Here is a 15,126-nt window from a genome sequence, read left to right as displayed (position 1 = left end):
AGGTAATAGTAATGCCATAAGATATTCACAGTAAATGCCATGCTGTTTACACTGTATACAGTATACATATATGTATATGTATATATACATATACATATACATGTATATATATATATATATATATATATATATATATATATATATATATATATATATATATATATATATATATCTACACATATATATATACAAATATATCCACACACATATAAAAGTACCATGGTAACATGTACAATAGCACCTGCCATGACACTACATATAATAGCAGTACTATCAAAACAAGTACCACAGCACCTAATTAATGTACCATAGATAATGGTAATGGTATATATTGGTATATTATTGGTCTATTGAATACCACAGTGCACTACAGGTACAATGGGGACATTTCTAGCCTATAGCCTCATATATGTAATAAAGAAAAGAAGAAGAATCTTTACACACAGATTTACAATTCCATTAACGAATGTGATATCAAATCAATAAAAGAGTTGCAACAAAAGTGAGTCAATGAAACAAGGTACCACATTTATATACATGGTTCAAGTAGTTCACGTCCAATAATAAGAAATAGTAAATCAATACAGTAGGAGGTATTTTTAAAGGTAGGTGGTGGGTGTGATCCACACTCCGGAGCAGAAGGTGGCAGTAATGCACCCACCGCGCTGTTTGCCAACCGCTATTATAACAGAAAAAGGTGGAAGAAGACTCTCCTCCATTTTTCACCAGATTGCTAAAGCTGTGGCGAGACAACGTCCGAGTCACTGCAGTATTGACAACAACAAGGCCGAATAACAAGTAAGATATGGCTTTAATAATAACATATACGATTAAATAGAAAAACGGATTGTCTGTGAGGTGATTCGTTCTCAAAAGGACGGCGTCCGGTTGCAAAACGACGTAAATGAAACTGGTTGTTTGACGTCAACGTTAGCAAAGAAGTGTTAGCTGAGAAACAGTCGCCCTTCTGAATTGTCTCTTTGGTAGAAATGGTTCTCTCTTGCTAATCCGGAATTCCCAGTACGATGCTCCTATTCCTTTGAATTTCCCAAAATGTTCCTGTTTTTTTCCCCCCACCACTCGTATTCATTTACTGAATTCGTGTTATTTGATTTAGTCGTGGCGCAGATTCTGTAGGCCTATTGATAGCCTAGTTATGTCCAGTATGTAGGCCGACAGCAGCACTCATACTACCACTGGCTTTGGACATTAAATCAAACACTCACCGCCATCTTTTATTAGGAAAACCCGTTTAACTGCTTGCTAACACAAATCTCTAACCAGCCAATCACATGACAGCAACTCGACACATCCACATATGCAGGCATGGCCAAGATGACCGGCCGAGGTTTACACCGATAAACCGAATGATGAAAGGAATCCATTTAAGACGCTAGGGACGTGCTACGGGTTTGGGTAGCACGGTCCAAACGTGTATGTAGAACGGTCTGACAAAGGGAAATATATTTCAAAGAGGAGGAGGAAGTTTGCAGAAGGACAGATGTGAAAGGTCAGACTGATAAGTAATGCAGGCAGCAATAACTCAAATATACCATTTCTGAATGTACAACATGTTGAACCTCTACAGCAGCAGATGACATCAGGTGACACTCCTGCTCCTTTATTAGGTGTCCTGTGAACCTAATAAAGTGGTCGATTAGTGTATATTGGGTGTGTGCATTGAAAGATATCTCGTTACGATTGTGAAAATAAAGTTGTACAGTAGCAGTCCTTATATTTCATAGTTACGCGTTAGATCTGCTAGTTGTTGCAAAATAGAAATTGGTGGATTCATCTTGCTTCCAGATAAAATACTGACTGCAAACATGTGGGATGGACCTGGGCCCAGGCAAGGACCACGAGGAGGACCATCCTTTCGGTAAAAGAGCATCATCTATACACATTGACTTTATCTTTCTGGTAACTTTGTATGTACTGTTTGGTTAATTTACACCACTTTTCCAACCCTCTTGGAGAGTGGTACGTTCACATGTTTAGATTTTAGAAAGTACTTATGTAAAGAAATGTAGTCTTTTGGGCTCAGGATGGTGGATGAATCTACAAACAACACATAGTTTTAAATTTTTTTCTCCAGGGAAGACTTTCATTTGTAAACTACACCATATACAGTGTCTCAAGTTTTTGCATTTGCAGGCTCCACTAGTATTTTTTTGTGACAAAACATTACATTAGACAAACTCTTCCATCCTCTGACTATGAAGTCTATGAAAGACTGAGTCTCAAACCTGTGGACACAACTGTATATGGTGGTTGGTAGACCAAATTTAATTAAGTCAGTTAATCGTTCTCCTGCTTATATTATTTATTGAAGGCTTTGTTGTCAAACATGTCAAGCAAATCAGTTTCTAATATATTAATAAATGTTCCAGTGGTGATCATCGTGGAGAAATGTTCGGGGGCAGAGATCGCCCCATGCCTGACTATAGAGGTAGAGATGAGATGAATATGGGTCACATGGGCCCAAGACCTCATGATCTTCCATCTATGGACATGAGAAGGATGGATGGACCACCCATGAGAGGCCGTGACATGGACCCACGTGATATGCAGGGTAGAGAGCCTAACAGAGATTTTTTCAGACGGGGAGAGGAACCTGATTTCACCCTCAGGAGGCAATATGAAATTTCCATCAGGGACAAACTTATGAACTTTTCTGGTTTTCCGGGACCAGGCAGGAACTTATCTGAAATGGGAGGGAGGGGTATGCCACCATGGGATCCAAACAACAAATTTAATGACATTAGAGACAGAGAGTCATTTCAGCCCAACATGCCACGGTTCAATAATCCAAATGTTGATGGAAGAAGGGGGTTTCCAATGGACCGAAATGATGGATGTAGGGATATGCGTGACTGGCAGCCAATGGGCACTGGTGATGGCAATCGCTATGATATGGACTTACCTCCACATGAGAACAGAAGGATGGACTCTGATAGAAGAGGAGGTCCACCTTTCAATCCGAGAGGTGAATTTGATTCTGATATGGATTTCCGAAATCGTCCCGGACCATCTGCTGAATTTAGAGGAAGAGATCGATCACCTTTAAGATTTGGAAGCAATGATGTTCCCTCGGTGGACAGGGCGAGATCAGATATGCCTCCAGACTTTTCTGGCCCTCAAAGATCTGAGTTTATGGGTGCAGAAAACACTCTCAGACAGAACGAGTATCCAGAGTCAAGTGATAGTCCCCTTACGGATTATCGAAGTGGTGAAGAGATGACTCTTGCAGAAGAATGGAAAAACCGCCAAAAGGAAAAAAAACCTTTTGTGGGTAAAAGTATTGGAGGTGTATCTGAACCAAACTTCCCTGTAGGTTTTGGCAATGATGTGAAAATTAGAGATGCACCACCTTTTCAGGAAAGGAATAGGCCTCCTGTAGAATTTCCAAGGAAAGATATTGGCTTTGCTCGTGATGAACGCTTTCCTGTTATCGACCTACCGCCAATTGGTAGCAAAGGCCCACAAGAAAATCCACCTCCAGAAATAAGTAAGTTTACTGGACCCCCTGGTAGAGAAAATGAAAGTGAACATTGGCTTGGGGAAAGGCCCCCAAAACATATTCAAAATAAATCCCATGGTCAAGAAAGGCCTCATTACCATCAAGAGAAGAACTTGCCCAAACCAGAGAATCAGGAGCCAAAGGATTGTTTTAAAGGGATGGAAGTCAGTCCAAGTCCTGCCAGGGTTAAAATGGAACTGGAACACAATTTCCAAAGCAGCAACACCATGCAGGTGAGAGACCAAGACTACAGGGACATTGATTACAGAACAGGTTCTGGCAGAAACTTTGATTACAAACATGAGGACCTTCAAGGACCAGAGGAGAAACTCATTACGGAATCCAAACCAATCACACCTTCAAAATTTAGTGAATCTGGTTCTCAGGTATGTGTGATAATTTCTCTCTTGGAACTATTGGTTATAAATGTGTTGTAAAGTTTACATTTTCATTGTCTAATAATCAAAATTGTAATCTAAATGTCTGGGAAAAGGATCAGGATTACAGGAGCGCATCAGTGGAGGAGAAGGTTTCCAATACTATATCCATCATTGGTATTCCAAAGACTGCCACAATGGAGCAGGTAATTATTAGACCAAAGCCCAACCCATGAGTCATAGTTATTCATTGTTTGCATTTGTTTGCTTAGGTGGTCACACAAGTCACTCAGTTTGACATTTTATTTTGCAGATCCTTGGTGCCTTTGCAGTTCGTGATGGTGTTCCAATGCAGGGGATGAAAATCAAAAATGTTGTGCCAGGTAAGAATTTAGTGTCTTTTCGAAATGTTTTACGACAATCGATCGTACGTTCCTCGACATTTCGCTTTTTTATGACATTCGATCCTCTGCACTCTTTCATCTCTACAATCATGGTCTCTGTTGTTGCTGGTCTGTGTGAACTTTGCTCATAAAGAAGGGGTTAAGCCATGTCGGAGTTTTGTTTGGGGACATTGTTAGCAAGAACTACCAACGGTTCAACTTAAGGAACCTAGGAGAGTGATAGTCGCAAGAGATATGTGACAAGTGACTGAATATTAACAATTTTGAAATGGAAACTGCCTTGTTCGTGCTTTGTTCATCCTGCTGATCCTAACATCTCCATTAGACTGAAAAGTCTCCTCAACAGATTGCTGTAAATATGGTTGTATACGATTTCAAGCCTTTTCGTCAAGATCATGAAATTACATCTTAAAAACATTTCTGTTTACGTTACACAGTATATCCAACGATCATAGAAAAAGATTTTGGGTGCCTTATTTCCTTTTGATATAATTATAAATGGTAAAAAAAAATTGTTCTCCATGGTGTGCACCATGCAGTTGTTCACTGCCACTGGTCCAGAATATCTGTTTTGTTCAGGCTCGGCTCTATTGGAGCCTTTCATGGCAAAGTCTGATATGACCTCAGTCATCAGAAGACTGAATAGAAAAAAGCATAAACAAAAAGTGTTTTCCTGAAAAGGTATGTGTGTCACTAAAAGGGAAAAAAAAGAAATCCGCTCACACTACTCTCGATGTGTTCACGAACTGGTGTCTTTTGTATTTTAGTGGGTGACTTGTCATTTCTGGTTTTGACTAACAAAAACCCATCTGTATTTCAAATGCTGTCCCCAGGTTACAGCTACGATACGGCCTATGTGGAGTTTTTAAACCTCGAGGATGCAGTCCACTTCATGGAGTCCAACAAGGTGGCCCATCCTCGTCACTCTACGAAGGCCCATCAGGATTATGAGGGGTTCCGAGGGCATTTTTATCGATGGGGGTGGGAGAGACTCTAGGAACATGGGGTTGCTATTCATTTTTGGTCCACTTACATTAGATAAGGAGATGAAGGTTCAAAAGTTAGTCCTCACTATGTAAATATAGGTATTTACTTTGTACTGACCAAGCTATCGTGCTACTTTAGGCTTCTCGTTTAGAAAATAAATGTTCAACTCTATATGCAGAGATAGACGCACTATTTTTTCTCTTAACTCTAAGATTCAATCCCAAAATACCTGGAATGAATTGAACCAGGAAATGTTTGGGTAAACAAAAACAGTCCTCGTTGGTGGGAGCTCTTAAGACTCAAGGATATTTCTAAGGAATATTTATTGGTGATATTGAACATGAAGGTAGAGTACCCTCACTTTGTAACAAGGTCAGTTGAAGAATGTCTTACTGATCACGGTTTCCTTTTAGCTTTGTGGGTTTGTTATTTTTGGTGGTTGAAGAAGCAGCTTCAAACTTTCCTAAAATAATTGATTGGCCACTATCGTGCATCTCTTCTTTATTACAGTGGCATCCCCATTGTGTCAGTGGATTGGCCTTTTTTAAATGACTTATGTGCAGGACTTTTTCATGCAGGGCTACGGCTGTTCTGAGTGTAGCCTTGTCACTGAGAAACCTGCTTTTACAGGTTGCTAGTTCATATCAGTCTATTATATCAAGAAGAGAAAAACGACATTTTTGATTGTATTGACCTCTCTGGAAAAAAAGGGTACGCCCTTGTAGTCAACACAAGTTGTCCTAGCTTACATTACTTCTGAGGGCCGTTGGCTGTGCTTCCAGTGTGACTGGGTGATGATGGCAGTCGCTCTGTCAAGTTTGGTTTGGGTAAAAATCTATTCTACACATTGTCAGAAAAGTTTGCACAGGCATGTCTTGGTGCCAAGGAAGGAAGGAGCCTGCTCGCTTGATGATCCACCGACGATGATAATAGTTGTATCAAATACAGCATCACACAATCTCTAACATGGACTCAGACCTTCGGCCTTCTTTTCAAGTATCCATAGGAGTCTGTCACTCCTTCTTCTGTGACTTTTCCCACAGTATCCGTCTTCTTGATGGCATTCTTTTAAAATTCTTCAAAATTTCATTGAATATTTCAGTGGAGTTTTCATCTTGAGACAACGAACAGTCTCCAGTCAGTTTGCTGTGTTTTTACCTTAAAACATTCAGAAATGGCAACCTCATGTTTGATGGGATCGTTTGTTTTGATGGTTAGTTTGGCTTTGTCAATTATATGCTATATTTTGACCATTACTTTTTATGCAGCTTGAAGATGGGTTATCATAACAGCTTACACGGTCAGCAGTGTGATGGTTTTAATTTCATAAAGGGTTTTAATGGCCACTGTGAGCTTACCTTGTGCAACATAGAATATTGTCTTGCAATTAAGCATGTGTTGGTTTTAATGGTTTTGGTGGAATTTACTGTTAACGGCTTCATTAAACACAATGGAATGTAATTTATACTAATGCTGTCTAGCAAATGAGCAACTTACAATAACTTTGTTTGGTTTATTCACCTTATGTGCCAAGAGTGGTTCTCATTTGCGCTTTGATTTTTTTTGTCTTTTTCTTTATTTGATATTTATGGATTTGAAGCTTGAAATAGAGTTGGGACTATTTGGAGTAGAGCTGTTCTAAAGGTGCTGTCCACAAGTCAGGAAATGCTAGCAAGAGCAGGTTTTGAAAAGCTTAAACTGCCTTTGGTGCTCTCACCAAAGCACATAAGGAAGGTCTATAAGTCAATTGCTATATAACTTCAATCAATCAGTCACAGGCCTTTCAATTCACACACACAGACATAATTACATTCCTCAGTGAGAGTTCCAGTGATACCTCCACACACACCAACATACATGCACACACGGGAAGCTTTCATGTTCTTCAGCTGAAAAAATGGTATCGATGTTCATCGAGGTTTTGCCTTGTTTGCTGTCAATCGCTCAAGTTTTTTCTTTCTTTTTTTTTTGCAAAGCCTCATCTTAGGCTTTGCTCCAGAGGTTGAAGGGACTGAATTGTGGCTGTAGTTTTTCTGCCATCTCTTCTGCCGTGACTCGCTGTGTATCTGTTGCTGCTTCTGCATGTCTTGGTGTATTGTTGAGTACCGTTTCCTGAGGCAGGTGATACCTGGGCCCGGGTTAAGATTGACAGGTACACGAGCCAGTCCATGCTGGTCTGAGCCAGTACGACCAATCGAATTCACGAGTGTGAAGAGAATAATTGGTTGTATTATTGCAGCATCTGTAGACAACTAGGTTTGTTATTTATCTAATTTTTTTAATTTTTCCTCAGATAACTTTATTTATGGATTCCTTTCCTGATATGAAGTGGGATTAAATGAATAAAGTAACATGTTCTTTAGTAACCAATTATAGCCAAAGGGAACTGGTCAATAACTGATTAATTGCAGTTTTAAAGCAAAAAATGACAAACTAATCTAGTTCATTCTTGTTCAGTTAGTTGTTGCCTTTTTTGTCTTGTGTAGAAGTGAAATGCAGATCTCTCTGTTTTGCTTAGACAAAAGCAAGCAATCGGAGTGTGTCATCAAGGGGTTTAGAAAAAGTGTTTTATGGACCCAAGTATTACATGATTTATTGACAAAACAGTCACTAGATAATGAAATAATCAATGTAGTTAATGTAGAATGAGGGTAAATGGGCTGTGTGAAGCGTGGTTCTCGACCCCGGGCTTTGCACACACCACCATAAGAGTTTGGTCTATTTCGTTCTCTGCAGTGAAGACGAGGGCAGAACCTGCCTCAGTGCATGTCATTGATATTATTTTAGGTGTTTTCACCAGTGTCCTATAACGCTGATTGATCTGTTTTGTTCCTCCTCCAGGGATCCCTAAAGGTTGGCACTAAAACGGCAACCATGAAATTCATCCAGCCAGACAAGCATGAAAGAGTCCATGTAAGTGTAGTGGGGAAATAATCATTTTATGTTTTTGAAAATAACATTTTTGTCATTATAGAATGAAATAATTGAAGGCTTATTTCTCCAATAACTATAAGGCTATCATTAGATGTGCTGTTTCATAAATGCTCTAATCATCTTACAGTATAATTACTTTCTCAATCACGTTATTGGGATAGAAAATATATGGAACATATATGCATTGCGTAGTTTTAGTGTGGGTTAAAGTATTTAGTGTGATCTCCCATTACTCTTGAACAACAGTAAGACACTGGCTTTCTTAAAACTGGAGTAGAATCCAAATGAATGTTACTTGTAAAGCCTGTGTTTATCCTACTGTTTCATATCAACAAATATCTGCTGTGAAAGAGGTTCCTACCCCTACTTTCAATACAATTAGATTAAGTATTGTACAGTAATAACCCTAAACAGGGAAAGCAGATGCTTAAGGTATATTGAGAGCCTGCCCTACATAATATTTGAGGTACATTCACCATGTAGATTAGTTTTGAACCATGTTGTTCACACCACCATTTTATTTCAGATGTAATGAAGAGTTTCCCATTTTCCTGTTTTTGTTATTTAGGAATCTGATCACAAAGTGCCTCTACTCCAGGAGCCCCAGTTGCCCAGACCAGACGAACCCTCGAAGGATTTTAATAATAGTAACCTGAACGGGACCAAACCCAAGGGTCCCGTGGAGCCAGTGTCCCATGGTGCTTGGCAGCGCAACTCTGACTTAACTCCAGAGGCGTGGCAGCAGCAGGTGGACCAGCAGCTGCAGCAGCAAGAGAGGGAGCAACTGGCAGACTCTTGGGGCTCCCGCATCCATCCTCCTCACAGTTCACAGCGATCTGAATCTGTCTTTAAAGACAGCAAAAGTATGTTGCATAAAGCCGTCAGTGCTGTGTATTTGCTCAAGTTATTTATTATTTATTTATTACTGAAATCGGATCAGTGACACTAGTGCTGGGCGATATAACCGTTCATACCATCCATCCGTCGTCCACATGAGGGTCGCTGGGCTGCTGGTGCCAATCCCAGCTGATCCTGGAAGACCGGTATATGACGTGACGTGGCACAACAAAACACTGTTCAAGGGTGGGGGGGCCATTTTCACTGCTGCACCACCGATGCAATGAGCAAATTTACTCCACCAACACGTCTTACACGAGTAACACGAGTACCAAGAATATATGCAGTTACATTCTCACACACACCGCTCCCTTCTTCCCCTCTCGCTCGGCCATTTCCTTAATATGAACACACACATACTCACTCAACTGTAACTGTAAATGTTTGCTCATACTGCACAGCACTAACCGATGTTATTCCTTTTGTCACCGTGCAGCCATGATTATAAAGAATGTGAAGACCACCACCTCAGTAGACACTATCCTGAAAGCCTTGGATCCCTTTGCATATCTGGATGAACGAAACGTCCGTCTCGTCAAGGGCAAGCCGCCCGGAACAAAGTGCTTCTGCTTTGTGGACATGGACTCCCATGAGGTACGCAAACTTAATTATGTTGCTGATTATTTCATGTTTTAATAGTATTAAGTTGTCATCTTTGTGTAGTGTTGTTGAAGTGTCTAAGCAAGTGTCTTCTCGTTTGTAGCAAGTGACACGTCTGGTTGAACTCCTCACTAAACCTAGACCCCTTTATATTGACGGAGTCAGAGTTTATGCTGAAGTTGCCAAACCCCTGAAGAACCAAAGGTAAGTCACCGAGCTGTCAAGATTTGTTCCCAACTTCTCTCGTTCAAGAAATCCCTAATCTAATTTGTTGTGGTTGTTTTCTGTCTATTCCAGTTTTAGAAGAGATTCCGATAAACCAAACAGTTCTATCCTTGGTTATCCACCCGAGCCCAACACGATGGGGGTACGTTTTTACTGTTTTTATGTTGTCATTGTTTAAAATGACCAAAGAAGAGAATTGCCATGTATATATTTATATTTTTTGTCTTTGCTTTGGTATTTCAGCAGCTACCGTTCTCACAACCTCCGCAGTTTCTGCAGCCACCTGCTGCTCCTCCTGCTGGAATGACAGGTGACACTTCATCAAACACACAGTCTAGTATAGGATCTTTCTTATAAACCGTATCATACATTCTCAACTGGTCTCACTTTTTCTTTTTCACCAGGTGATTTGTTACCTGCCACTAATCTGTCATTAGATCCCAGCATTAGTCAGGTAGGTGGTGAAACAAGTCGTGTAGAAAGATGTGGAAATCCTGTGTCAGAGCGAAGGTGTTTTAATTGGACATGTTTTTGTTAAATTTCACAGGGAGCTGGTTTCTGTGAAACCCAAACTATGGATCCTTCATTTCATGCCGGTGGACCTCATGTGCCCACAGAGTCGGCTGGTATGAGCGCTGGTATAGATGGACAGGCTTACATGTCTGGTGAGAGACAAAACAAGTCCAGAACAATAAATTGTGATATTTATGATAATAACTACTTTAGATTTGCACTTGTTTGACATAGTTCTTACAGAATCAGTGAGGGTCATGTTTGATCATTTCCTTCCTATAGTTGTTAATAACCACAAGGGTCATAAACGTATGCTCTTTCCTGTCTGTATCTTGATGTGTTTTTTCTCTATGTGTAATTTATTACTTATTTTGTCCTGTTTGAATTCATTTAGGCTCTGAAATCCCAGACATTGCCAACTACTTGTTTGACGCCACATCAGGCTTCTACTACGATCCTGAGACAACATTTTATTACGACCCCAACTCTAGGGTAAGAGTGCAAACATATGATTGACATGATTTGGACTTGCATGTCCTGTAAAGACAGATGTTGTTTTATCCTACAATGAAGACAAACACTCAGAATCTGTCGGTAATACTAAAGTACAAAAAACTGAGAAATGTCATAGAAGGGATGACAAAGACCATAGTTTAAATTTACCTGTGTCAGCCTATAGCTACCATAAAAGTGTTAGGAATAATTGTTTTTGTTTATAACCTCTTTTTGTGTGTGTATAGTATTTCTACAATGCTCAAACCCAGGAGTACATGTACTGGGATCCGACAACAAAGACTTACATCCCAGTTCCGGGAGGGAACTCCGCTGCAGAGACCCAACCTGTGGCCATGACTGCCGAGGACCAGGCTATTCTTTCCAACCCAGCGGCAGACGCTCCTCTGGAAATGAAGAAACCATCGGTGACTCCCTCGACCCCGGCCGATTTGGTAGCCGCTAACACGTCCGCTCTGGAGCCCGATCCCGTTTCTGCAGCGACTCCCGAGAAGAAAGAAGACGACGACTCTGCGAAAAAGGACAAGGATAACAAAGAAGACAAGCCGAAGAGTCTCGCTGCCGTCAAGGTCGCACATCAGTTATAAGTGCACGACGCGTGTCATTCGTGTGCTTTAGTGGCAGGTGGTTTCATAATCTGTTTATGTTTGCAGATCATGAAAGATATGGAGCGCTGGGCGAAGATCCAAAATCGTCAGAAGGACATTGTCCGTTCCCCGTCACCGCTGCTGAGGACTGGAATGGATGATGATAGGAGGCAGTCCAAGTCAGCTGATGCTGGTTTTGCTATCTTTGAGAGAAAGGTTAGGAAACCCACTGTTACCGAGTCAATTTATTTATATAACCCATCTCAAATCTCCACAAAAAAACCCTTGTATCAAAGATGTATTGACTTCTGTCTTTCAGTTTAATTCTAACAATATACTCTATTATCCTCAGATCTCAGGTGGAGATGATCTTTTTAAAAAGCCCCTTGCTCCAGCAAAGAAAGATGAAAAGTCAAAGGTGAAATTCGTTTAACAACTAGATCAATAAACGTGTGGAAATAGACTGTTTTGACCATTTGTTTTGGTTTGTATTTTGCAGCGTTCAATGGGCTCTCTCGGTATGCTGGCGTCAGACTATGCAGCCGGAAGTGACGACGAAATTGAAGAGGACAAGGAGGAGGCGGCTAAAAGCAGTCAGAGCGGCCAGTCTGATGACAGGGAAGACAAACTGACAGACTGGAAAAAGATGGCCTGTTTGCTGTGCAGGAGACAGTTCCCCAACAAGGACGCTTTGATCCGACACCAGCAGCTCTCTGATCTGCACAAAGTACGACCGCCTACTTCTGTGTAAACTGTATTTGATGAGTGAACTCTGGAAAAACAGCTTCTTAATACTCAATTTGTTGTCTCAACAGCAAAATATGGAGATCCATCTCAAGATCAAGAGGTCAAAGAAGGAGTTGGAAGCACTAGAAAATCAAGAAAGAGAAGTGAGTGAAAAATAATATGGTGTTTAAAAAATAGACTGCTTTCTTCTTGTTTGTTGTATACTTAACATTGTGTGTGTGTCTTCCACAGTTGAGTGCTAAAGAATCAACAAGATCACCAGAACAGAAAAAAAGAAAACAGCAGCAGCAACATAACACCTGGGCTGGGGGCTCCAGGTAGGTTTCCTCAACTCAACTCAACTCAACTCAAAACAAACAAACAAAAACAATGGGAGTGCAACACAACCTGTGTTAAACACCATGGAATAATAGTAGGTTTTAAGGCTATTTAAAATGCACAACACTCTGGGTGCATCTGATATGCCAAGGCAGGGCATTCCAGAGCCGAGGAGCTGCCACTGCAAAGGCTGTCATCTCTGTTCTTTAGCTTTGTCTCTGGGACTTCTAAAAGCAGCTGGTTAGCCGACCTACGCGCTCTTGACTGTACTGTGTAGGTGCAGCAGTTCAGCCATATATTGAGGTGCCCGCCCAATGATTTAAAAACAAATAAGAGAATTGCGTTCCAAGTGCGTTCTGCATGAGTTGCAGACGAGACATCAATGATTTGTCGATGCCAAAGTAGAGGGAGAGGTGGTTAAAAATGTGGATTACCCTCTCCAGATCTGTAAGGGGGAGGTGGCCTTTGACCTTTACTAAAACTCCTAAGTTGGTTACTCTCTTTTTAGTGATAGAAAAGGAAAACAAAGCAGCTTTCGGTTGCTTATATTTAAAATAGATCTGTCGATAACAGTCTAAAATGTTCTCTCTGTGTAGGGAGATGAGTAAAGTCAGTGAGAGGCCCGGCTTAGGGGCTGAACCCATTCAAGTACGTATGGAGCTTTTTATATATTCACAAATATCTTGGTGGTGCCCGTGTGTTTAATTTAACTTTCTGTTATTGCACTTGTTTCTTTTAGCAAAGGAAAAAGAAAGAGCATGTCGTTTGGGACCATGCCACCTACAAACAAGCAGTTCGCAAGGCCATGTTTGCACGGTTCAAGGAACTGGACTGATCAAATTCTTACTTTAATATGTGATACATATATATATATATATATATATATATAAAATGTGAATGAAGTGTTTGCCCACCCTCGGCTCCAAATCACCTGCACTGTTTTCCCTGTTTGCCATGGACATTGTCCCCGCTGTATAGCCACAGTTTTGTACACTGAGATTAAAAATGGTGCGGTCTTTCACACAACGGAGGCATGATGGACGGTTTTCAAAAAAAAAAACAAGAATTCTTATTATACATCATCGGCGATGTATGTTGTACAGAAATGATCTTGTGTCGTTCATTCGAGTATTCTTCCCACAAGGTGTGTGTGTGTGTGTGTGGCCTGTAATGTAGAACCCCTGAAATGTGTCCACACCGTTTTTTTTGTTTTTTTATATATAAATATATTGCGGTCACACTGGTTAGAAAGGTGATTTTTACATTTTAATTCTCGTCAGTTGAATTTGCTCTTATGTGCATATTTTTAAGTAAAAAAAAACAAACAAACAAAAAACCACTTGTGTGTATGTGTTGAATTTTGATTAGTTGCTGTGCATCCACATCATGACCACTAGATGGCAGGAACATGCTTTTTTTGGTTGTTTCTGACATAAAATGTCAAGATTGCTGAATCAACTGATCATACATAATATGAACTAAGATACCTTAATTAGATGTGTTCTTGTTAGAGTTTATACCCACATGCACCTGTAAAATGGTCCCCTTTTATGCGTTTGGCAGCAGTAATAGGTTTTACAGTAGTTGTTGCTTCACCTCCTTTCACTGCAGGAGTTAGAATTCCTTATGGGATATGAAGAAAGCAGCCTCCCTCTGGCTGTGGCATGGTGAATGTAGAGAGGATTCCTTGGGTTTAGTGTGCTGACATACTCGCTCCTCTTGAGTGCAGTAATAAGAACGCTTTAGGACCTGCAGGCACTGACGAACGGCAGAGACCGCGTGGAACGTGTATGTGCAATAGCAGTCATGCTTCCTGTCTTCTGTTTTAATTGTGGACAGTGACTTAAGGACACAAACAGAAAGCCTCCATGTTGCTGTAGTGCCTCCCATGGTTCTGGCCCTTCTCCAAACATCACTGGGTAAAATGCCAAAGGTGAACATCATTTTTTCTGAGTGACTGACAGTACATGGAGTCTCTCTGTCTGAGGAGATGGGGCAACATGATGACAAAGCCTCACAATTAAATGTAACCCCCATTTTGTGGTTTGGCAATAAAAGCCAGAGAAAAGCCCAATAAACTAAAACCACGACGATTATCGCAGGTTCAGATGTGTTTCGCAGTCAATCCTGACACGTTAAATTGCTCTCGCCTTCGCTGCAATTAAAGAATCTCCTTTTTTTTATTTTTTTTTTATTAAAAACCATTCATTTTGTTGCCGTCGTAGAACACTGCCAATGCATGACTGGACAAACTATACTGTAGAATGGGAAGAGAAACCTGTAGCTACCTGTGGTCAGGATTCAAACGTAGTTAATTTCAATGATCACGTATTTTGAAAAGAATTATACGCATTCTTTCAACCGCAGTGCCTCACACCTGTAGGATGGAGAAACATGTTTGTATTGAGTTGAACTTGTCTGTGCTGGAACTGTTTTTGCATAAATATTATAAAATTCCCCTCATTAAGTGTATAAAAGCATCTTCAGTTTTATGATCCCATACA

General features: G+C 40.5%; 1 protein-coding gene across 2 annotated transcripts; it reads left to right on the top strand.

Annotated features, from left to right (window-relative positions):
• The first annotated feature begins 721 nt into the window (after positions 1-721).
• Positions 722-13,956, top strand: LOC122767973 (RNA-binding protein 6). 2 transcript variants are annotated; one of them, XM_044023553.1, is made up of 23 exons: positions 722-798; positions 1,807-1,879; positions 2,391-3,906; positions 4,014-4,103; positions 4,211-4,280; positions 5,135-5,208; positions 8,130-8,201; positions 8,791-9,085; positions 9,556-9,713; positions 9,823-9,923; positions 10,017-10,086; positions 10,191-10,254; positions 10,349-10,398; positions 10,492-10,609; positions 10,852-10,949; positions 11,198-11,539; positions 11,624-11,773; positions 11,910-11,975; positions 12,057-12,284; positions 12,373-12,447; positions 12,536-12,621; positions 13,219-13,270; positions 13,362-13,956. In XM_044023553.1, exons 2-23 carry the CDS (start codon positions 1,827-1,829, stop codon positions 13,455-13,457), a joined length of 3,924 nt encoding a protein of 1,307 aa, XP_043879488.1. In that variant the 5' UTR covers positions 722-798; positions 1,807-1,826; the 3' UTR covers positions 13,458-13,956. The 2 variants fall into 2 exon arrangements, with proteins under 2 accessions (XP_043879488.1, XP_043879487.1); XM_044023552.1 differs by having other exon boundaries at positions 10,188-10,254.
• Positions 13,957-15,126: the final 1,170 nt, after the last annotated feature.

The sequence above is a fragment of the Solea senegalensis genome, linkage group LG4 (genome assembly GCF_019176455.1).
Source record: "Solea senegalensis isolate Sse05_10M linkage group LG4, IFAPA_SoseM_1, whole genome shotgun sequence".
In the NCBI taxonomy this organism is placed as follows: domain Eukaryota; kingdom Metazoa; phylum Chordata; class Actinopteri; order Pleuronectiformes; family Soleidae; genus Solea; species Solea senegalensis.
Note: the sequence above shows the minus strand (reverse complement) of the source record. Positions and strands in the feature narration are given on the sequence as shown.

What these genes read in the sequence shown, in the direction of transcription:
- LOC122767973 (XM_044023552.1), top strand. Translation starts at nt 1,827, where the DNA reads ATGTGGGATGGACCTGGGCCCAGGCAAGGACCACGAGGAGGACCATCC. An exon ending in CCGAGCCCAACACGATGGGG is followed by an intron (nt 10,087 to 10,187) that starts GTACGTTTTTAC and finishes TTGGTATTTCAG; the next exon opens with CAGCTACCGTTCTCACAACC. An exon ending in ATTACGACCCCAACTCTAGG is followed by an intron (nt 10,950 to 11,197) that starts GTAAGAGTGCAA and finishes GTGTGTGTATAG; the next exon opens with TATTTCTACAATGCTCAAAC.